Genomic DNA, 23,455 nt, shown 5'->3' on the forward strand with positions numbered 1-23,455 from the left:
GAAGGTTCTGGACTGCTTTTAAGGCATTTGAAACCTTGTAGACGGTTTTAGAAACTTTTGGGAGCTTCTAGATAAATTGAAAAGCATTTAGAAGCTTTTAGACTATTCTAAAAGCTTTTGGAAGCTTCTAGGCTGTTTTGTAAGCTTTTGCAAGGCATTTTATAGCCTTTATAGTGTTTGGAATTTTACATTTTTTAGACTACCTACTTCAGGAGCTTTTAGAAATTAGTTACATTAGAGCTTTTAAATAGTCAGTTTAAATTTGAAAATTGATGCTTACCCATTTTGCAACAGATAATGGGCCTGTCCCACAATTTTTTTTTATTTCATAACTGCAAAGACGGATTGAAAATATTATACCCGTATTTTTTTGTTTTCAAAAATATTAAGTCTAAATAGAAAAAAAATGATGATAAAAACTACATTAATCTCATGTTTAAAACGCCCGCCGCAGGTGACGTACTACACTATCAACCAATCAGCGACAAGAAGTGAAACAGATGGCGTGCAACAGCCAATAAAATCGCCCAGAATTACGTACGTCACATGCGCACCAAAACAGATCTTTTAAATTTAATGGACAAATTCAAACTAATGTAGGAACATTTACGGCCATAATTTTTTCTTCAAGAATATGAAAAATTAGTTTTTTAATCCTATTCTTTCGATTCCAGTCATTAAAACAAAAAATTATGATATGTGGGATAAGCCCATTGGTATATTTTTGTCTCTCAGAAACCTTCAATATCTCAAGTAATTATTATCACTTAGGGCCTAGAATGCCCACTGTGCGACGTTACAGAGTCAATAAGATTACGTCAAATCTCCTGCGTTTTGTGCCAAAGCATCTTACACATATAACCGCGTTTACAATTACCCGTATTTACATTTACCTCACTTGACCCTAATATTAATAACCGTTTATTCTAACTTATTTAAAAATTTTTTTTTTGTCAAAAACGAGTTAAACCAATCAAAAAATAGCAACAAAAAGAAAAAAGCAGGAAAAAAATTTGTCTAATGACGTGTTTTAGCAGAAATCGTTCACATATTAGATGTCAAAAGGTTGATTGCTTTTATTATTTGCAAAAAGCAAAATTTCGAGAAATCACTGTGCTGGTTGACGTGGCGCACAGATTATTAAAGTAAAGGAGTAAAGGTAGGTCAACAAATTAGTTTAACTTTAATACCTGCATTAAGTTATTTATTATTTCAACACTGTTTCTTCAAAACGCCTCACCATGTGAGGCTTTAGTAGTGACTCTATTATTTTTGAGGTAAGTAACACATCATTCAATAAGTCCCGGGACTAACCCACAGGTGGCACTACAAATCTCATTTTTATATTTTTCCCTTGAAGTATCATCTTTCAAACGACAGCTGTCAAATCCTGAGCTCATTCCCTCCAATATTTTGTTTGTCAGAATTTTGTAAAGTGAACAACTTTTGAGTTTTTTAAAAACATGGAAAAAAGTGATTTTCGTGTGCTGATTAAACACTGTTTCCTGATGGGGAAAAAACACCGTCCAAACAGAACAATGGCTTGAAAAATGTTACGGGGACTCTTCTCCATCGAAAACAACGATTTGTAGGTGGTTTGCTGATTTTAAACGCGGTCGTACAGACACAAGTGACGCTGAACGGTCTGGACGCCCAAATTCGGCTGTTGTTCCAGAAAACATCAAAAAAATCCACAAAATGATATTGTCTGATCGTAAACTGAAAGTGAGTGAGATAGCTGAGGCCTCAAAGATATCAGAAGGTAGTGTGTTAACAATTTCGCATGAACATTTGGGTATGCGAAAGCTGCTTTCGAAATGGGTGCCGCGAGTGCTCACTATTTACCAAAAACAACAACGAATTGATGATTCAGAGCGCTGTTTGGAGCTGTTTAACCGTAATAAAAAGGATTTTTTGCGTCGATATGTGACCATGGACGAAACCTGGATCCACCACTACACACCTGAATCAAAACGGCAGTCATCTGAGTGGACTGGACCCGGCGAAAGCCGTCCAAAGCGACCAAAAACGCAACAATCGGCTGGCAAGGTTATGGCCTCTGTATTCTGGGATACACACGGTATATTGTTCATTGACTATTTGGAAAAGGGAAAAACAATCAACAGCGACTATTATTGTGCATTATTGGACCGATTGAAGGATGAAATCGCACTAAAACGGCCCCATATGAAGAAGAAAAAGATTCTCTTTCATCAAGACAATGCACCGTGTCACAAGTCCATAAAAACGAAGGTCAAATTCAACGAATTGGGTTTCGAATTGCTTCCCCACCCACCGTATAGTCCAGACATGGCCCCCAGCGACTACTGGCAGTTTTCAGACCTCAAAAAAATGCTCCAGGGAAAGAAATATCAATCAAATGAGGAAGTCATCGCTGAAACTGAAGCGTATTTTGAGGCCAAGGAAAAATCGTTCTATAAACATGGTATAGAAAAGTTGGAAAATCGTTGGAATGATTGTATCAGTCTAGAAGGGAACTATATTGATGAATAAAGACGAATTTCATGAAAAATAATTGTTTTTCTTAGTTGGTCCCGGGACTTATTGAATGAAGTGTTATACAGTGCGTTTTTTTTAACGCGCAACATAGGATTTCACGTGTTAAATTTTTAAGCCCATGTTAGACCATGTTATTTTGGAACTACAGGTGTAAAACTTGACAAGTGTGTCTTTAGTACCCTGAAGCTTAAGTACAACCACCAATTCGGTCTAAAAAGTGTTTACAAACTAGCAAAAAGTCATCTTCTTTCGAAAAGATTTGTACTCCCTGTATGTATGGTAGGTGTTGTTTTAGATACTGACAGGGCAGATAGCAGGTAAACATACATACAGGGAATATGGAAAGATAAAATATGTTCCAAAAAAGATGACTTTTTGCTAATTTGTAAACACTTTTTAGACCGAATTGGTGGTCTTACTTAAGCTTCATGGTACTGAAGACACATCTTCCAAGTTTTATACCTGTAGTTCCAAAATAACATGGTCCATCATAAGCTTAAAAATTTAACACGTAAAATCCTATGTTGCGCGTTAAAAAAAACGCACTGTATAAAAAAATGTATTTAATATAAGGGTTACAAGTAAATTTAAACAAGCACAAAGCAAACATTTTTAATTGTATGAAACCATCACCTTTATCGGTCTACCAATAATATTACTACTTTTTTGAGCCCCAACCCCATAATCCTTTAACAAAACCGCTGATACCGGCAGCTTGTTTTGTCTTGGACTGTCCTTCTAATTTCTCACTCAAATCCGGGAACGTAACCAAATTATTTGCCAAATCAAAGAACAGCGGCTTGGCAGGTACAGGCTCCATGTTTGGCGGTAGAGTAACCAAGTTGGGGTTTTTGGACAAAAGTTGCGGCTCCTCCCTGAACTCATCCAACCTTTCCAATAAAGGTTTCTTGGATTTAACCACCTTCTGTGGCACAAGAACCACTTGGTCGTCTTGAGAGTCCAATACAAAGTTGGCTTTGGCGTTTGCCACCTCAGTTTCTGCCGTTTCCTTGACAGTTGACAGTAGTTCCGCAAGTTCAGCGATGTAGTTGTCGCTTTTCAGGGTTTTCACGGAAGAAGCACACGCGTGGAATAAAATAGCAGCTTCGCGCCATCTTTTAGCCGCAACATGAGTTTTTGCCAGAAAATAACTGCGTAAGGTTTTGTAGGCTTGAATTTGAGAGTCAAAGTACGCCTGGGCTGTCTCATTGTCCTTGATAGAATCATTTTGGGATAATTCTGATGTCTGCTGAATGTTAATGTCCAGTAGCCTGACACAATCTTGCGGTTTTTTGGTTTGTTGCACCAATAATAGATTTCTTTGTGACGTTCTTTCAATTCGAATTGACAGTAAATAAGCCAATAGCAATTGATCTTGTTTTTCCGTACGTGAGCTTTCTCTAGTAAGACTGATGACATCACGCAAATCAATGAACAAGTTTTCTAAGATTTTTATTTTTGCCTGATTATTCTCAGCATTTTTTAACGAGCTATCAAGTCCTGAAACAACGTAACATAGTCACAAAGTACAGATAAACAAGTAATGTTAGTTACCTTCAATGCTAAGCAAAAACAAGCGTACACGTTCGATTCGAATGAAAATTTTTAGACCGAACCAAACCACTTCGTGCAATATTGCAGCGGCTTTTTCCTTGCTTTGAGAAACGAGAGCATCGAAAGTTTCCAAAACGCCTGCGAATGAAACAACTTTTGATACTACTGCCATCAACCAATCAATGAACTTAAATTATCTAACCTTGACTACGCAATTCCAGTAAATTAACGGCTTTTTCATCGCCGATATTGTATGCGCAATAGCGCAAACTGGGAGCTATTTCTTCCACACGTTGTTTATAAGGAAGCTGTTGTTCTTCTGGCAGAGTGGATGCTAATTTTTCATAAATAACCTAAAAAAGTACTGAGTATTGAACTAATTGAGTAGGAGAGGAGTGAAGGTAAAAAAGGAAAACTACAGTACATTACACTTTTTGATATTTCTCCAAATAATAGAGTTACACTTTGTCGAACTTGTTTTGGGTTTTTAACACTTTTTTCTGCTTTGACCCATTTTTTAGGAAATATTTCCTTTAGGGCCAAAGTGCCCTAATGCAATCTTGAGGATTAAATTTCCTACAAAATTTTTGTTGTATGTACACTTTTTGATATTTTTCCAAATAACTGTGTAACCTAATTAAACTTGGTTAGAGTCTTCTAAAGCACTTTTTGTGCCTAAACACAGTTTTACGGAAACATCTCCCTGAGAAGGCCCTTTAGGGCAAAAGTACCCTAATGCAATCTTGTTGAGGGTAAAATTTCTTACAATTTTCCCTTTTTACACTTTTTTCCAAATAACCCTGTACCTTATTAAACTTGGTTAGAGTCTTCTAAAGCACTTTTTGTGCGTAAACCCAGTTTTACGGAAACATTTCCCTGAGAAGACCCTTTAGGGCAAAAGTACCCTAAGCAATCTTGTTGAGGGTAAAATTTCTTACAATTTTTTCCAAATAACCGTGTAACCTAGTTAAACTTGGTTAGAGTCTTTTAAAGCACTTTTTGTGCCTAAACACAGTTTTACGGAAACATCTCCCTGAGAAGGCCCTTTAGGGCAAAAGTACCCTAATGCAATCTTGTTGAGGGTAAAATTTCTTACAATTTTCCCCTTTTACACTTTTTTCCAAATAACTGTGTAACCTAGTTAAACTTGGTTAGAGTCTTTTAAAGCACTTTTTGTGCCTAAACACAGTTTTACGGAAACATATCCCTGAGAAGGCCCTTTAGGGCAAAAGTACCCTAATGCAATCTTGTTGAGGGTAAAATTCCTTACAATTTTCCCCTTTTACACTTTTTTTCAAATAACTATGTAACCTAGTTAAACCTGGTTAGACTCTTTTAAAGCACTTTTTGTGCCTAAACACAGTTTTACGGAAACATATCCCTGAGAAGGCCCTTTAGGGCAAAAGTACCCTAATGCAATCTTGTTGAGGGTAAAATTTCTTACAATTTTCCCTTTTTACACTTTTTTCCAAATAACCCTGTACCTTATTAAACTTGGTTAGAGTCTTCTAATGCACTTTTTGTGCGTAAACCCAGTTTTACGGAAACATTTCCCTGAGAAGACCCTTTAGGGCAAAAGTACCCTAAGCAATCTTGTTGAGGGTAAAATTCCTTACAATTATCCCCTTTTACACTTTTTTCCAAATAACCGTGTAACTTAGTTAAACTTGGTTAGAGTCTTTTAAAGCACTTTTTGTGCGTAAACCCAGATTTACGGAAACATCTCCCTGAGAATGCCCTTTAGGGCAAAAGTACCCTAATGCAATCTTGTTGAGGGTAAAATTCCTTACAATTTTCCCCTTTTACACTTTTTTCCAAATAACGTGTAACCTAGTAAAACTTGGTTAGTCTTCTAAAGCACTTTTTGTGCCTAAACCCAGTTTTACGGAAACATCTCCCTGAGAAGGCCCTTTACGGCAAAAGTACCCTAATGCAATCTTAAAATTCCTTACAATTTTCCCTCGAATTTTCCCCTTTTACACTTTTTTCATATTTTTCCAAATAACCGAGTTTGAATTCCAAAAAAGCAAGTATTATGTTTAACCTGGTTTTGACAATGGTTATGATTTTAACCAGGTTTTTTTAAGATCATTTCTGCCATTTTGACATGTTTTGTTTTATTCCAGTCTTTCCAAGGTCGCTTTGATATGCCTTTTTCATTTTTTTTTTTTTACTTTTCTGTTCTGTCAAAATCACACGCACACGCAATTCCGCCATTTTGACTGTTTTTTTGGTGAAGTGTCACGTGACTTGACGGCTATTTTAACCTTTTTTTTATTTAAAAATGAAAAAAATTACATGACTTTTTTCATCCCAACCATTTTCTACCCAATCATTTTTTCCACTATTTTTTCTAGATTTTTAAAACTTTTCATTCAATTGTGAATAACTATCTTATTTGACACATAATGTAGGGACGTTTATATGTCGATGGAGAGCCAATAAAATGGCCTTTTCAACGATATAACTACTTTGATTGGCCGATTGAATCGTATTGCCGCTAAAGGGCGTCAAAGTTGACCAATGTGTTCGGTGTTCCATGCACAGTTTTGTTTGAACCTAAATAATTTCTTTATTTTAACTTCTTTATATTAATATGTCGATGGATACCCAATAAAATGGGTTTCGTAAAAATATAACAACTTTGATTAATCGTTTGACGGTTTGACCGCTAGAGGGCGTCAAAATTTTTTGATGCAGTATTTCACTCAATTCTACATAACTCCCCAATTTGATACACTATATGTGTAGACTTTTATACTATAGCTAATTAAATGGGCTTTCCAACAATATGACAACACTGTTAATTTATTTTTCACTTTTTTTAGTGTTTTATTCAATAATAAATAACTCTCTGTTTTGGTCCCCATTAGACTTTTGTACGTCAATAGGCCAATGAAATGGGCTTTCTAAAGATTTGACAACACTTGTTGGTAAGTTAAACCATTAGAGTCTTCAAACTTAACCAACTTTTCTCTCAACCTTGAGAATCTAAGCAACTGAAAACAGTTTTCAAACTTCTGGTAATATTTGAAAGGGTCAGAATGCAAAAAACACTTGCACAGAAAAATTAGCAATTTCTGTGTTGATCTCTAATTTATCTCTTTAGTGTTATTACAACTGCACCATTGTTGTTTCACAAAAATTGGGCACATTGTAAGAGCATCAAACTTGATACACCCTGTACATTGCAAAAAAATATTAAAAATTTGACAAACTTTGAATTTGTCGTGAAGTATGGTATAATTTTTTTGGGAGAGACATTCATTGAGGATACAAAGTGTTTTTATAGCACAAAAAAAGTCCTAAAAGAATAAGAAAAACCAGGAAAGGGGTACATTTGTATTATTTTGTTTAATTCTCTTCTATTGTTTGTAGAAAGGAAAGACAAGAAAAGTTAGTTATTTCACCAAACTTATTTTTATAAATAAAGGATAACAATATATTATTTTATAGCATTATATGATTTTTAGTTCACTGGGAGCTTTACTGTACTTAAATTGGAATTTTTATTGTTTTTCTTAGATCAGAGGTCATAACCTAAGTAGATAATCAAATGTTCAAAAAACCTGGATTTTGGAATTTAGTTTACAATCTCTACTTTAAGTATGATGGGGCATTAATGGGGCTGTTCCTAGATTTGGGAACGCCATCTGTACTTTCTAACTCATAGAGTTGAGTACAGATGTCACCAGATGTTGCACAACAACTATCTCTACTTTAAGGTTTTGAAAATTATATTGCTAGAGCATAAAATACCACAATTCTACTATTTTACTCACCTGAGCTTTCTTCAAATTTTCAGCAGCTTTAACCCATAATTCAAGCTCAAACTGTAATGATCCATGAATCCAAGCAACATAGGCCTGAGCTTCTAATTGAGTCCGTGCATCACATCTCTCAATTTTGCACAATACATCCAACTGCAATGCATAACTACACGCTTTCCGCAGTTTTTGCACCAAATGAAACTTCTTCCTCTGCTCTGTGTTTGACTCTTGCTTCAGTTGCATTGCATAGGCCCAACATCTTTCAGTCAACATTAATGGAATGTGCAAATATCTTTCATCAGCCCTGGAAACAACAAATTAGCAGTTTGGGTGTATCTACTGCCTAGAACATGTTTAGTGTCAAATACCTGGAGCTATTAATGTGGTTTTCAGTGACGTCTCGTTTCTTGAAATGTCTGCGATCGCCTTGTGGGATTTTTAAGACTTTGCGTAACCTGCTTATGCGTCTGGAACAGTAACCACGATACCTCTGGTAGTCCCCATGTCTTAATCCGTGCTGTTGCTGAGCGTCTTTAATCAATTTTAATACTAAAACCCAAAATTAATGACCAAATCAATGTTAATAACATATGGCTTTAACTTACTTTCAAGACGAAAAGGTTTAACAGGCTCCGGCTGTTTTTTTAAAGAGTCTCCAGCATCTAGTGCGGTTATTGACTGGTCGGTTGGTTTTTCAGATACAACCATCGTATTGAAAAGGAAAAACCTGGAAATTGTGGAAAAAGACTAAACAAATTTCCTTTAAAACTGCTTTGCTGGTTGCTGAGCTGCTGGCTGACAACTGTCAAAGTCTTCTTCTTTTGTATATTTCTTACATCTTCTCTGATTTTTTTCTGGCAAGAATCTTTACTAGTATAATTTTAGGATCGCCCCCGGCCTTATTGTTATAAATTAAAAAGTTACCAATTATGTAGTTTAAACTTAAATTTAACTTTATCTGTTAGAGTTTTTTCTCCAAAATAAGGTTGGTTTCGCTTTAATTAGATTTTAAGTAATGTTTCATCAATTTAATTTACATCTACGTGGGTTTCACTTCACTGTCTCCCCAGTTTAAAAAGACAGCCAAGGCGATTTCAATCTTAGAAGCTTCTGATGATGGGCATTTATATGCTCCAAACATGTTGAACTTTCCTTTTCAATTAGAGGTTGATAAACTTGTAGAGAAGGCTTTGTTCTAATATACGTACGGAGTTTGTATTATAGTGACACTCTGTAGAAATGCAAAAGTTAATACTACAGAATTTTTTGCAGCTATTTTAATGTTTGGTTTTTTAATTATTATCAGTTATTATCCTTGTTTTTTAGTATATGAATGAATACAATGCCATGACATGTATATGAAAATCATCATGTTGATGACGTTTTGTATCCCCACCCCAACCAGACATTCTCTCTTTCTCTTTCTCAAAAAAGACTTTTAAACAGCTTTAAAGGTGTTGTAGTGGTTTTTTAGATTTTTGCTAAAAAATTAAACAAAAATGGCTTTCGGTGATCTTAAAACTGAAAAAGGAGTGAACGAGCTTAACAAATTCTTGGAAGACAAGAGCTACCTGGGGGGGTGAGTATTAAAAAAAACACAGTTTATTAAAGTTAGGTTAGAATGTCAATGTGCTCTTGTGAATTAAATTAATAGCAGTTGAATTTTCAGCTACCAAGTGTCTCAAACCGATATTGACACCGTAAATCAACTTGCCAAAGCACCCAACGCCAATCAGCCCCATGCCCTTCGTTGGTACAACCACATCAAGTCTTTTACTCCTGAAGAGTTGAAATCCTTTGGAGCTTCTCCTTTGGCCGCCGGAAAGACCACTACAGCACCCGCTGCACCAGCCAAGGCCGATGATGATGATGATGACGTCGACTTGTTTGGCTCGGACGACGAAGAAGATGAAGAAGCAGCAAGAATTAGAGAAGAGCGTCTCAAAGCTTACTCAGAGAAGAAGGCCAAGAAACCTGAACTGATTGCCAAATCAAGTGTGGTGCTCGATGTTAAACCGTGGGACGATGAAACCGACATGAAAGAGTTGGAAAAGAGTGTACGCAGTGTAGAGATGGATGGTTTATTATGGGGAGCATCAAAACTGGTTCCTGTGGGTTATGGAATTAACAAATTACAAATCATGTGTATCGTTGAAGATGCTAAAGTGTCTATTGATGAATTAACTGAGAAAATCCAGGACTTTGAAGATTTTGTCCAATCAGTGGATGTTGCAGCTTTCAATAAAATTTAAACAGGTTTTATTTTATGGGCTTTGAAATTAAATTAAATCATTCTTGTTCAAAGTGTTTTAATTGTTCCTTTATCATACATTACTAACTTGCAGCACCCTGTATAAGTTTAAGCAAGTATTAGAAGCTAAATTATTTTTACTATCTAGATACTTTAAGCAATTTTGAGGTTTATGGTAGCAAACTTTACTTTTTCTGCTCGTCAAAAATTCACTTAAAACAGGTTCCTTGTCTTTTTGGTAGACTGTTGTTTTGGAAACTACAACAGGAGTCAGGTTTTCTTCATGATTCATCAGAGGTATTAAATCCTTAAATACTGGCTGGTCATAGGGAAAGTTTACTTTTCTTGAGACCTAAAACAGTTTTGGATTACCCAGCTGAAGCAGAGAAAGTAATTCTTAGTGATGGTATATTAGAGCTATCTATGAGGAACATCAAACAAAAATATGATGACATAATGTAGTATAGACAGATTAATGTTTTTATTAAATTTCATCCTATTATTAGTCAATTATTCAACATGTAAAACATAAAAGTCATGGTTAAAGTTCTGCCCTGGTTAAAATCTACACACTCTGTTTCCCTTGAAATAATTACTCAAAATTGTCTACTGGGCCCTACTATGTCTACAACAATTAACTCATCTTCAATTAAGAGAGATACAGGGTGAAGCCAGTTTGGTGCATTCAGTCACTTTTTGACCTTGTAACTCCTGAAGGAGGCCCTTAAGGGCAACACACTTTGTAGAAGATGAAATTCCCTACAACTTTCATTCTCTACAGTTTTCTGTAGCTCCTTAAATAACGGAGCTACGTTCAGTCGAAATGGAGTTATTGAGAAATAATAGTAACCAGCCACATAATCATTTTCCTGAGCTTCCATCAAAAAGTAAATTCTGTTTTAGTTAGCTAGTTAATTTGAAATAAAAATCAAAAATATTTTAAAGAGTTTGGATCAGGACTAGACAGCACAATTAAAAAAAAAACTGAGCCCCTCTAGATACCTCTAATATACCATGGAAGTATAAAAAAATACCTTTTCATCCACCGCCAATTTACCAACACCTGTCAGACTTTTACTTCCTTTGGTCTTTACTATATCATCAATTTTTTTGGATAAGTGCAGTGTTGTCTGCATTTCAGGAACACTGAACTGTACCTCCGGTTTGGCTTTAGTCAAATTTTGGTCCGCTGAACGCCCTGAAGGGGCCACAATTTTACTTGAAATTGAAACTCTGGATTGTGCTTTGTGTTGGTTATTTGTGTTGCTGGTTATTTTTTGTGTGGGATTACGCACCAACGTTTTTCGTACCACCGGTTTTGGTTTACTCATTTTCCCACTTTGATAAGGGCTACTGTTCTATAGCATACAAAATAAACAATTAATTTAATGGTTTGAATGAAAATATTGCATATTTTAAGTTTGTAGTTTATAAGTTTATTCAGTCTTTAAAAACAACAAGATTACCAATACAAAAAAGTGTTTAATAAACGAAATTAGGCAAAAATAATGTCTTGAAATAAAATATTCAATATTTGTGTCTGTAAATTGCTCATTCCACAACCATCAACAAAAAATTTACAAAAAAAACTAAAGGACAAAGAGTTCTGTATAACAATTAAAGAATTGTATACTCCTGTGTCAAACTGTGTTTTTGGCAGTTCTAACTTTGATACCGCTTGTCTCCCTGACTGTACCAAATTTTGTATTGTTTTTTTAGGTTATTGAATAGAAAATTTAATAACGAATCCAAAAATGTCCTTAAATCAGTCATTTTCTCACTCCAAGTGAGTTTAACAAGCGATTTTGTCCTTTACTGTTCTTTCAAACTGTGTTTCTGACAGTTCAAACTTTGACACGGCCTTTCTCCCTGGCTGTACCAAATGTTGTATTGTTTTTTTAGGTTATTGGATAGGAAATTTAATATGGAATCCAAAAATGTGCTTAAATCAGTCATTTTCTCACTCCAAGTGGGTTTGACAAGCAATTATGTCTATGAGTGTCAAACTGTATTAAAAAGTGGCAAAAAATTAGGGTTTAGAAAATATTTTTTACAGTATTCGATATAAAACATGTCTCTGAGATTTATGACAGTTATTTAGACAGTGGTCATGTGACTAGCAAAATTATCACCAATGTCAAAACTCTCAAAATTAGCAAGAATTACAGTTTAACACACTTTTCAAACAGTTTCCTCACTTGTCTGCCTATTTTGAAAACTTGTTAACTTAAATGTTAACTCTTATTGTAGTTTGCAGTATAGTGATATCTGTATTGTTTCCTATACTATACCTTAAATTTTAAGGAATGATTATTAATATGACCCTTAAATACCATAAATGACAACTTGTATTGAAGCATTTGCCTCCCTGCTCATTTCTATTAAGCTAAGTTATTCCCCAAAACCAAGGACCACACGAATAAGTAAACATGAAGTTTAAAGTAACATTAGTGAAGTGACTGTATTTTTTAATGTAATAGTTATTTAGTATCACAAGGGCTGAAAAAAATTTTTGTCATCAAAGTTTGTGAAAACCAACTTGAGGGGGTAAAGTCATTGTTTCCACCATACTAACCAGAATGTAAACCTATTTCAACATTACAGACGCAATTTGTTGCCTAAAATAAAGTATGAAACAAAAATCAGTGCACAAGAACAATTTAAAAATTGCTGACAATATGAAATCACTGTAAAAGGGTTAGTCAAAAGTACCATAAAATGAATGTTATTTTAATAATGTACCCCAACAAGGATAATCAAGTTTATTTAATAGTAATTAAGATACCAAGGGCATTATAAGGATAATGCCTGTGGTGTCTTCAATGTTTAATGTCCGACTTTCATTCTGTAGATATTTATTTAAAAAATGGTCAGAGGGCATTATAAAAAATAATGTCCTCACCTGAGGCCGTTATGAAAAAGAAGGCCATAGGGCATTATTTCTTAGATAATTGACCTTAATAGGTGTTATTATTGATGAAATAATAGCCCTTTGGGACATTAAAACTTTAACAGCTTTAACTTGAATAACTAGTGTATTTCTGAGCAAAAATATGATAGTTCTTACCCCAATTTGGTACAACTCGACAAAATTAATAATAAATAATGCCTACATAAAAAAATAACATTAATTTTGAAATTAATTAGCTAAAAACTTAAAATATTCAAAACAGTTAAATGGTTAGGAGGTTATGTACACGTTTCCTCTTCTTTAAATCTCTTCAATTCTTCCACATATTCAATAATATGGCTCGTTCGGCCGTGATTTTTCATAAGCATTTAAAGAGCAGTTTCAAAAACAATAAAGCATTCCCTGTTTCAACAAAAAATTAATAAATATCGACAAATATTAAAACATTTCTAGCGTCTTAGTTAAAAGGCAAAAATCCGTTTAATTAAATAATTGAATTGTATGTTGCGCAAATGGAACAATGCCAATCTAATAAAAAAAAACGCTGTAGATATTTAAGGCAGTTGCTATATAATAAACAATAATAATTAGCTTTGGATTATTGTTAATGTTAAATGTTTGCCAAGAGGCAATATTTATCTTATTGGAGTGTTTCCAATTTTATTGAATGTAAATATACGTAGGTATATCGTTAGGTAAGGAAACAGTTACACAAAAGGTAGAGAAAAAAGGTTTAGACAGTTCTACTTGCTCTCAATAGAGTCTATGAGAGCGGGTTTTCATCAAATTATGTATAAATTTATTTGTCGTCAAGAAAAACGATTTACCAAGTCAGCGGGCACCTTCAAGCCTAACATATCAAAAAGAAGAATTTAATCAATTTTTGGCGGGAAACCCCTGATAACCTCAAACCTGTTTGAATTTGAAATTAGTAAACAAACACTGCAAACTACAAGCAGTTTCAACTTAAATTTCCTATTTTTTTAGTTTTTGATGGGTTTATTATTTATATTTTCAGTGCAAATGAACAATAAGACTATCTGAACGCAATTATAAACTTAAAAATGTCGTCTACATTAGATTACCAAAAAGGCAAGCAATGTTGTGATTTTCTTAAATGCTATGATGAAATCATGGAGAAAATCATCAGGGATGATGGCATAACTTCTGGTTTTACGCTGTTTGACGAACCATATTCCAGCGAAGAAATCAGTGACAATATTCAGGATCATCAAAGTACTCTAATTTGCCTAATGCGATCAAAACTAATGTGCATTCAAGAGGTTGTTTTGAACAACACAAGTGTGCCACTTTGTGATGTGATAACAGCTAGGCAGTTTAATCAGAGTGCATTCACGGCTATAGTTCAAAGTGTTTTATGTCATAATACCACTTTTGATAACATACTGAAGGCATTAAAACAAGTTTTATGTTCTCTGTTACCAATAAGCCAGATAGAGAACACACTGCTGGTTAAAGTAAAGTTTTCCAGACTGGATACATGTCCATTTTACCATTACTTCCACACACTGTTGGAAACATATTTTTATTTATTAGTGATTTACTCAGTGTGTGGGTCAAAGCTAAATGTAATGAGTATGAGTAGTCATGTTGAGTATGTGATGGCTAACTTATTTACAGTGTTTAAAGTTGGCATAAAGGACTACAATAAACCAGATATGTGTTCCTGCACAGACTCTTTTTGGTGCATTTTGAATAGGCTCTCACCTGAATCATTTTGGAGTGCATTTAATAAAGTAATGGAAAAAGAAGACCCTATTTTGTCACTAAGTTTTCTTAAACACATAGCCAAGTCTATAAAACCAGCAAAATCAAACTGGTCTTTTCTTGAACTGAAATTCAAGGAACTACTGAGTCTGAATGCAAACACCAATTGTGATAATTTAATAGTGAGTTTTGAGTTAATTGAACCTTTAGTGTGTGACTTATGGTCGAATGACGCCAAATATGACATTTTGTTGTTAACATGGGATTTTTACAGCAAGAGATTGAATGTATCCAACAGCAACAGTGATTTGTCTCCAGATAATATGATTAAAACTCTGAGCCTGATTGAATCAACTGAAAAATCACAGGCACCTTTTAAGGATGATTTCCACTGTTTTGTTAAGATTTTATTTCATTATCTTAAAAACCATCCTGAGCAGTGGAGTAAAGTTAAAGGAAGGATCTACTCTCAACTTGGTCCTAACAAGTTGAAGGATCTAACTGAAGTTGGAATCTGCCATGTCCTGACATTATATTTGGCATTGAGTTCACTATATTCTCAGGAAGTTGAAAAGAAAATTTTGGTTTTTCTTGAGTGTTTACCTAAAACTATCAAACATACTCAAGTTACATGGGGCATGTATATTGCAGTGGTAAGTAGATACTAACATAAGTCTACTGAATTATCTTACTATTCTGGCTATACCTATCAAGTTTGTTATAATGCAGTTTGTGGTTGCACTGTTATTCATAGAGTGTTTTCCAAAGCCAGAATGGCATTTGAGACTATTCTACACTTGTGTAGAAGTTTGATCAAAATTGGACAAAAAAATTACGTATCTGGCCAACTTGGATAGAATTTCTAACTCAGACATCCTCTGTACAACATGTAGAATAGTCCCAAATATCAGTCAGTAAGAATTTCTAATGGGTGCAAAGTTTTTTGAAGTATAAATGCATTTCTTAGGGTCAGTAAATTAGGAACTCCCTGAGAAATAGACGAGAGAAGTACTAACATTTTTGGCTATTTTGTCGTTTATCTTCTTTATAAGTATAAGCATCGTTTATTACAGAAAAGCACCAGCTCTTGTACCTAAATATAAAGCTTAAAATCTCTGCAGCAGTTCAGTGATTTATTCCTCAAATAATCAAAAGATTGAGTCTGGCTACTAAGAGCAAAAAGATTTCTCGTGCGAATAATAATATCTGACGAAAAACATGATCAAGGAATCAATGTGAAATTTCTCGTTACATAAAAATCTCGTTACTATAAATTGTTGAAAGAGGGTTACGGTAAAAATTCTCTATCTCCTGCACGTTTTCGAATGGTATAAAAGGCTTTCTGAAGACCGAGAGAGCATCGAATCGTCTGTTTCAACCCCGCAAACAGGGTGAAAATCCATGAAATTGTGCAGAGAGATCGTCGTATGATCAGTCGGATGATTGTTGACATTATAAACGCCGATAAAGAAACGGTCAGACAAATTTTACATGACGAATTGAACATGAAGAAAGTCTGTGCGAAGTTGGTTCCAAAAAATTTGACCTCCAAAAGCTCGCTAATTCACAGATCTGCTCAGATTTTCTTGACAGGTTAGATGAAGAGCCTGAATTGAAGGAAAACATTATAACTTGCGATGAAACCTGGATAATCTAGTACGATGTTGAAATTAAGCGGCAACTCATACACTGATGAAAACTCCTCATTGTCAATAATGAAAAAAGTCAAAACTTAAGGCAATGCTAATCTTTTTTTGACCGTAATGGCTGCATTTATAAAAAATAACTTTACGACCGCTCGCAAGAGTGTCACAAGTAGATTTTCGTTAATTACTTACTCAGCAGAAAATCGACTATTGACCGAAACAACTCGTTGACCACTCAAATTGAAAAGTAAGCAAATGAATCTTTTAGAACGGAAGCTAGCTAAGGTGTTGCAATCGCCAGTCAGCAATAATAAGTCATCAATTGTTCGGAATATGATCCAAGTGCTTAGACAAGCAATTGAACTGACTAAGGAATCGCAATGCCTTACAATAAATAGCAGAGAAATGTTGGAAAAAGTTAGTCAGAAATTATCCGCTAAACTAAACGGTTCGGTCGCGAAGATTAAGGGAAACCTTGTTGTTTTTGTTATGCAATCTTTGAGTTTAACTTGACTACGATCCCAGCCTACATGTCCTCGCGTTACGACTAAAAATTAGATCGTGACAATATCGACTACATTAAAGAAGAGTTACTACTGGTATTATAATCTTTATACTGTTGTCTGTCTCTGATTAAGTTTACTTAGCTTCGCGGAAATAACTATTATTAGCTTTGTTTTCAGATGATTTGCTACTTGCGTAAAGGTCAGTCAATAGAAAAAGTAGCAGTGCCAATGAAGAAAATGCTTCAAGAAGCTTGTGAGGAAGAGAAGCTCCAACACCTAATCAAATACTTCATCAGCAATCTTGCATCGATAATAAATATTAGCGCCAGCATGCAACTGCATCAATGGGAGTTATTCGGCGCCTGGTTCGACAAATATCTTTCATTTTGTAGTATATCAGATTTGAATACAATTTTCACAGTTCTGATACTGTTACTGGAAAAATGCGGCAATCCTGACGCATGGCCGTTTTGGGAACCGTTTTTTAAAAATCAAGTTTATCGCGGTTTGAAAGAAGTGTGCCTATCGTCATGTTCTTCCTCTTTATTGGGAAAAATCGCCGGTAAATTGGTGTTAAACTGTAACAGTTTGACTCTAGAAGCGTTCGTATTTTTTCTCGGAGAATCTGTTGGTTCTAAAGTATCATCATCATTTGCTGAACAAGTTTTAAACTGTTATCCGGATCGTTTAATACTCACTAATGACCAGGAAGCTTTAATTGTGGCAGCATGGACTAAAGCGTGCTTTCTAGAATTGGAACCTTCTAGTAATTTAACTAAAAATGTAGCAAAACTGGATTACTTTCCTCAAACTCTTAAAAACCAATTAACAGGTGCATTAGACCCATTTGAAACTTTTATAAATTATCTGGCAGACTGTTCTAAAGCTGGGTTAAGTAGCAACATGCAACCTATAAAGCTGTGCGAAACTAGTTTAGGCAATCTAGATAGAATTATTTCTCGTTACTTGGCTAATCCTGACAATGAACAAGTCGTGACAAAAATATACAAATACGCTTCATTAATATTTTTAAAATGTGGAAATTTAGTTTACAACAGAAATAGGCCGGTGACTATTTTAACTAAACTGACACAAGTCCTTCTATTACCAATGGATTTTCTTTTAGGTAAAAAACCATACTTACACCGTTTTATAATTAGCGCATTAAAAATCTACTGGTGCAAGTTCTTTGGTGCTCTCATAGACTTAAACAAAATTAGAGATCCTTACTTGGAAAGAACTATGAAAGACCTGGTGGTGAAATACATTTCACAATTTCCCATAAACGATTCACCAATTTTGTGTTCAATTTTACAAAACCAATCAAAGTTTGCTTCTGTTATTTTAGATAAGTTGGCAAGTTTTTGCTTGAAACCGCCTACTTCTGAGACAGAGGTTGTCAAGGCTTTAAAAATTATATCAGAAGTTGCAAAAAACACGCATTCACTAGAAGTTTTCCAACTCTTGGTAAATAAAGTTCTTTTAGGATTATTTGAAGCTATTATATCACACCCGCAACGAAGTTTGGCTATAGGCGTGGTTAAAGATATTACAAACTCTCCTTTCTACTGCCAAACTAAGTCCGATGTCAAGCAAATAATTATTACGATTACCAAAAAGTACATGGCGATTAACACGATTAATTATTTTCAACTTATGATATGTTTAGCAAGATTTATTGCTGAAGATGTAAAGTCGGAATTGGATACTGTTCGGAATCAAGTGGTGGTTGTAGAGAATTTACGGGGAGTTGGTTTTGATCATACGTTAAGGTTGCATTTAGAGCGGTTAGAAAAAACACTGAATGAAAACTAAATACAGAAAGTTAGCTGTTGAAATGTGTTTTAATTTCTCCTTTGTCAAACTGTTCTTTCGGAGTTTCTGCCGAAGAGCATCAGTGAACATATTGACATAAATCGATATTTGAGACATTGCGTAGACAATTTGAAGCATACAAGTTAACAGAGTTGAGGGTTCAGTAAAAGGTATTATAAATTTTAATTCAGAATTTGTAATTTTAATATAAATATTTTTAAACATACTCGCTAATTTTTATGATACATTTTCTTTTGAACATAAGTGGCAATTTACATTAAAGTATATTAAGTTAATTCTAAGCTTGTTCACTACAGGACTAACATAACAACACAATAAATCAACTTGGTAAATTAGTTTGTCCCACAATATTCCCGAAAAAATGAAATATTATTGCAAGTACGTACTATACGGTAACACCCTTTTTAAATGTAAAGACTGTGGAAAACGTTTGGCATTAATTTTTGGGTTACGGAAGTCGACATACTAAAGATTCTTACTAGTAAAAAGGCATTTATATATGAGGACTGTGACTGTGCTTTTCATTTAAAAAACCATACTAGGATTCACATCGGTAAAAAACCATATAAATGAATGAATATTGTCACAAAAAAACGAACTTAGTATGTTTTCGAGAGAAAGAAAAGAGTTGTTGCAAAATGTCAATAAATGCAACTTTTTCTTTGATATAACTATAATTCACTTCAGCTTAAAACCTAATATATCTTATACAGACCACCGATAACTACTATAATTGTAGTCAAGATAACTTATTTCTACCTCCCTGGGGATATGGGAAGTAGACCAAGCTTTTAATTGCTCCTGATACATTCCACAGTCAGTTCTTACACTAGAAAGACTTTTTGATCGTCTTTTCGCTCTTTTTCGACGATCTAACGATCCGTTACTTTGCCTTCGCGGACGTCTAAAACGCATAGAACAAATTATATGAATTAGTTTTACTTTCTATTACAATTTGCACGTTTTCGAGATATTAAATTAAATATTACCAATAAAAAATCTTTATTTATGTAGGAAAGTGCAGCTTAATAGTTGAGATATGTAGAATCGTTCAATAATACAAATATTCTTTGCTTTATATTTGAACAACAATAATTGTAATTTTATGTAAATTCTGCAATAAGCTTAGTAAATGTAACAATTTGACTCTACAGCATCTTTGCTACCTATATTCTTATTTGAAAAACACCCTAATTCTACAGGGTGGCTTGGCAAAAAGATTGCACCCTTAATTATGACATTCCTGGTAATTTATTAAGAAATTCCCAGACCTATGCGTCCAAGTTGTATTATTGGGACACCTTGTATTTCAGTGTTAGTATATAAACGTGTTTTAGTTGAAAACAACTAAGAGCTATTGGTTTTCAACTCCAAAAATGTAAAAATAAAACCATTACAATAAATAAAAACCACAAAAACAATTTTACCTATATCTTCTGTTTCTTCGTTTGGTACTGCATCTATGCGAAGTACCAGGTAAGCTGAAACGAGGAAAATATCAATAAATAACCTTTTGAATAATATTATTGATTGTAACAATAGTAGTTTACGCCCAAATTGATGATCTGGGTTGTAATGTTTGTATGTATTGATAACAGATAGCGTCAATAAGCTTGTAGATGTGCAGATACCAAACATTGGGTAGTCAAAAATGACAAAAACATTAATATGTTTGTTACAAATATTCCTTTTGAAAAATATTCACTTGGAGAGTATTTCCTGGAAGCACCTCCATAATTATTGTTTTATAAGAATGGTGATTTAAAAAAAATGACTCACTTTTGAGATTCTTCATCTGAATGGGGTAAAACACTCTTTGGTAAAACCATACAACAGCTACACGTAACTTCTCGAATATACTCCGTATTTTCTGTGTCTCCGTAAGTTGCCGTCTGTTCACCGAATTCTTCATGGGAATCCTGATTTTCTAATTTATCTCTGGCAAATAATAGTCTTGAATAACGACCTTAAAATGAATTTAGGTTTATAGAAATGTTTATTAAAAAATAAATAGCTCTGTAAAAAATAAAAGTTGAAAAAATGCTAAACTACTCCGGAAATTTTGTGATCTTCTGTGGCAGTTCTTCTTTCTTCTATCTTCCCAGGTCTTCTTTCTTCTTATCATCACTATTATTACTTCAGAAATACATGAAAAAATTATTAAATAAATAAAATTTAATGCTAAAACAGTACAATTCCAGACGCTTAGTTTTTCTTTTCGGGTTGACACCTGTGTTGAAAGTATAGTTAAGCAAAATCCACTTTAAAACAAACAAAATTAATGCTTAAAATAAAAGTACTACTTACTACAATGACAATGCTCGTAACTAGATACTTCCGAACGGTCGTCCTCAAGCAGGTCATTAGTAACAGTCAATGTCAGTCTTTTTAACTCATCTTCAGGCAATATAGGAGATCTAAAATATTTTTCATAACAGAAAATGTAGGATTTTTGATTAATTAAGGGTATCTTTGATGTTTTGAAGCATGACCATGTGGGAATCTTATTTGAAGAGATACAAGGAAGAAATTATATGACTTATTTTACTAGCAAATTTCCAGGCCCTAATCTCCAGATCAACTGATTCTCCTTAACTTTCAATGGTATTTGTCACAGTTTGAGGTTGTTTATGGGAAAAAATTTCATGTCCACCACCTCCAGGTTTTGGAAATGAACTGAAATCATTTTGTTACATTTTAACTGACTTTTCTGTACTTGAAAGAACTTTATTAGTGCACTCTGACTGAAGTAAGGGTTGTTTGTAAACAATATGTAGTACATCCCTAGATTTTAAGATTAATTAACTGTCTACACAGCAAATTTCAGGACCTTAACCCTCAAATTTCTGAAATACTGACTGAAATTGTGTTTCATTGCATTTCAACTCACTTTCCTTTATTTTCACTTGTATTTATCACAGTTTGACTGATGTAAGGGTTGTTTATGGAAAAAATGCTGTACCTCCCTGAATTTTAGAAAATCAATGTACTGCCTACACAGCATGAGATTTATAGTTACTCATTGAGTGTTTTGTTGCATTGTAACTGACTTTTCTGTATTTTCAATAACTTTTAGGTCAAACTGACTGAAGCAATGGTTTATTATGGATAAAATGCCAAATTTCAAGGCCTCAACTCCTAGATTTCTGTTCTCATGAAAAAATAAGTCCCATAAAAGTAACATCAATCAACAATCGATTAAAAAGAGCTCAGCAGTTTAAAAATACATGGATAAATGTTGATATTTTTACTTAATTGTAAGACTTCATCCTAATCAGAAAAATCTGCTCACATATCCAATAATTCTAAAATGTGAAAATCCAATAGCCTATAAGAAAAATCAGTTGATAATGGCTTGGATAATGGTAACCAAAAATCACAACAAAAGACATTTTCTAAACATCTCAGAAATTAAAACAATCCTGGCATTTTCAACAACATGTACAAGGTGATCTAGAAAAACCTAAACAGGGTCTTGCTTTTGAACTTTTCTGTGTAAATGGCAAACTTAAAGATAACCATGGGGAGCAGATTATATCTGAAGAATTCAAGAAAAATCCCATGGTATTTCTTTTACCAAGGATAAAAGAAAATAACGTTTATTTTCAAACGTCCTACTACAGTTGTCTAATCTACTTAAAAAGCTTCTAAAAATGGTTTTTGCCTTATAAACACCCAGCACATGTAACCCTAATAAACATAAATACCAACTAGTAATTAAGCAAATTTAAGTAATACAAATTCTTACCTAGTTTCATGTGATAGTAAAATCCTATCTGTAAAAAAGTTTTCAGCCATTTCTGATGAGTTTTTTTAACAGTAGAAAATGTACAAGAAAAACTATTGATTTGTATAGGTTATAAGGTATATGAATGTAAATAAAGGAGAAATAAAAATAACATACAAATAGAGTATAGCACTTAAACACAATTAAAAAGGTAAAGAATTATAAACGAGTTTAACATTTAAAAGTGCAAAATGGGCATTTAGTTTTCAAATGGACATAACAAAACAAGACGTACATGACATAACCTACAAATTCTTCTATTCTTCTTTTGTGTTTACGTTTGGTTTTTGCTGTCTGAGAGATTAGCTCATAGAACTGGTTTCCGTTTAAAAACATATTGTTTTAATTATTCTTCTAAAAAAAAGTTATTTTTTTTACTCGGGTGCTAAAATTACGTATTTTGCGCATACCTACTTGTATTTTGCTGGTTTCTATTGTACCAGAGAAATTAAAACCCCAATCGTTAAAACTGCGCAAAGTGTCTTGTTTGAACCCAGGCAAAGTTGGGAAATATACTAGCTTCCTAGCAGTACTGCTTCTAGGAATAACCTTAGCAAAAGTACACATACTGGCATGCTTATGTATGAACACTATAAACAGAGGAGTCATGAGAATATGTCTTACAGCGGCAACAACTCACATATCCTTGCACCTGATGGTGCAGAATGGTTAAGAACAAAGTTGGAGGGGAATTGGCAAGTAGAGGAGAGTTTGGACACCTCTATTGAAAAGTATTCCACATCTGAACGTACCCGAAAGATGAAACTATCAGAAAATATAACTTTGAAAGTACGTTTTTCACTAAGTTAAGCAACAAGAGAGAGTAGTGGAGTAATCTAGTACCGTCTGGACAAACACACCATTAAATAGTACCTATGCGGAAGGAACAGCCAATAGGAAAATACCTCAGTATGTTTCAGGCAGAAATTCATGCGCTCAGTTCAGC

General features: G+C 34.0%; 4 protein-coding genes across 5 annotated transcripts; 2 read left to right on the forward strand and 2 right to left on the reverse strand.

Moving 5' to 3' along the window:
* Positions 1-3,117: 3,117 nt before the first annotated feature.
* Srp68 (signal recognition particle 68) lies at positions 3,118-8,657 on the reverse strand. Its single transcript, XM_081995179.1, has 6 exons — positions 8,450-8,657; positions 8,213-8,393; positions 7,857-8,148; positions 4,277-4,427; positions 4,075-4,212; positions 3,118-4,020 (listed from the first exon to the last, which is right to left on the reverse strand). Exons 1-6 carry the CDS (start codon positions 8,550-8,552, stop codon positions 3,179-3,181), a joined length of 1,707 nt encoding a protein of 568 aa, XP_081851305.1. The 5' UTR covers positions 8,553-8,657; the 3' UTR covers positions 3,118-3,178.
* Positions 8,658-9,251: 594 nt separating this feature from the next.
* Positions 9,252-10,142, forward strand: eEF1beta (elongation factor 1-beta). Its single transcript, XM_081995181.1, has 2 exons — positions 9,252-9,423; positions 9,514-10,142. Exons 1-2 carry the CDS (start codon positions 9,344-9,346, stop codon positions 10,094-10,096), a joined length of 663 nt encoding a protein of 220 aa, XP_081851307.1. The 5' UTR covers positions 9,252-9,343; the 3' UTR covers positions 10,097-10,142.
* Positions 10,143-11,258: 1,116 nt separating this feature from the next.
* Positions 11,259-22,756, reverse strand: LOC145739838 (uncharacterized). Of its 2 annotated transcripts, none has more exons than XM_081995190.1 (5): positions 22,471-22,756; positions 21,030-21,139; positions 20,502-20,688; positions 20,150-20,203; positions 11,259-11,453 (listed from the first exon to the last, which is right to left on the reverse strand). In XM_081995190.1, exons 1-5 carry the CDS (start codon positions 22,518-22,520, stop codon positions 11,423-11,425), a joined length of 432 nt encoding a protein of 143 aa, XP_081851316.1. In that variant the 5' UTR covers positions 22,521-22,756; the 3' UTR covers positions 11,259-11,422. The 2 variants fall into 2 exon arrangements, with proteins under 2 accessions (XP_081851316.1, XP_081851314.1); XM_081995188.1 differs by lacking the exon at positions 11,259-11,453 and adding an exon at positions 18,882-19,626 and having other exon boundaries at positions 22,471-22,753.
* Positions 13,883-18,724, forward strand: LOC145739819 (protein MMS22-like). Its single transcript, XM_081995175.1, has 2 exons — positions 13,883-15,387; positions 17,064-18,724. Exons 1-2 carry the CDS (start codon positions 14,071-14,073, stop codon positions 18,699-18,701), a joined length of 2,955 nt encoding a protein of 984 aa, XP_081851301.1. The 5' UTR covers positions 13,883-14,070; the 3' UTR covers positions 18,702-18,724.
* Positions 22,757-23,455: the final 699 nt, after the last annotated feature.

The sequence above is a fragment of the Ips typographus genome, linkage group LG1, assembly GCF_016097725.1.
Source record: "Ips typographus isolate SLU linkage group LG1, UJ_Ityp_2.0, whole genome shotgun sequence".
Classification (NCBI taxonomy): Eukaryota; Metazoa; Arthropoda; class Insecta; order Coleoptera; family Curculionidae; genus Ips; species Ips typographus.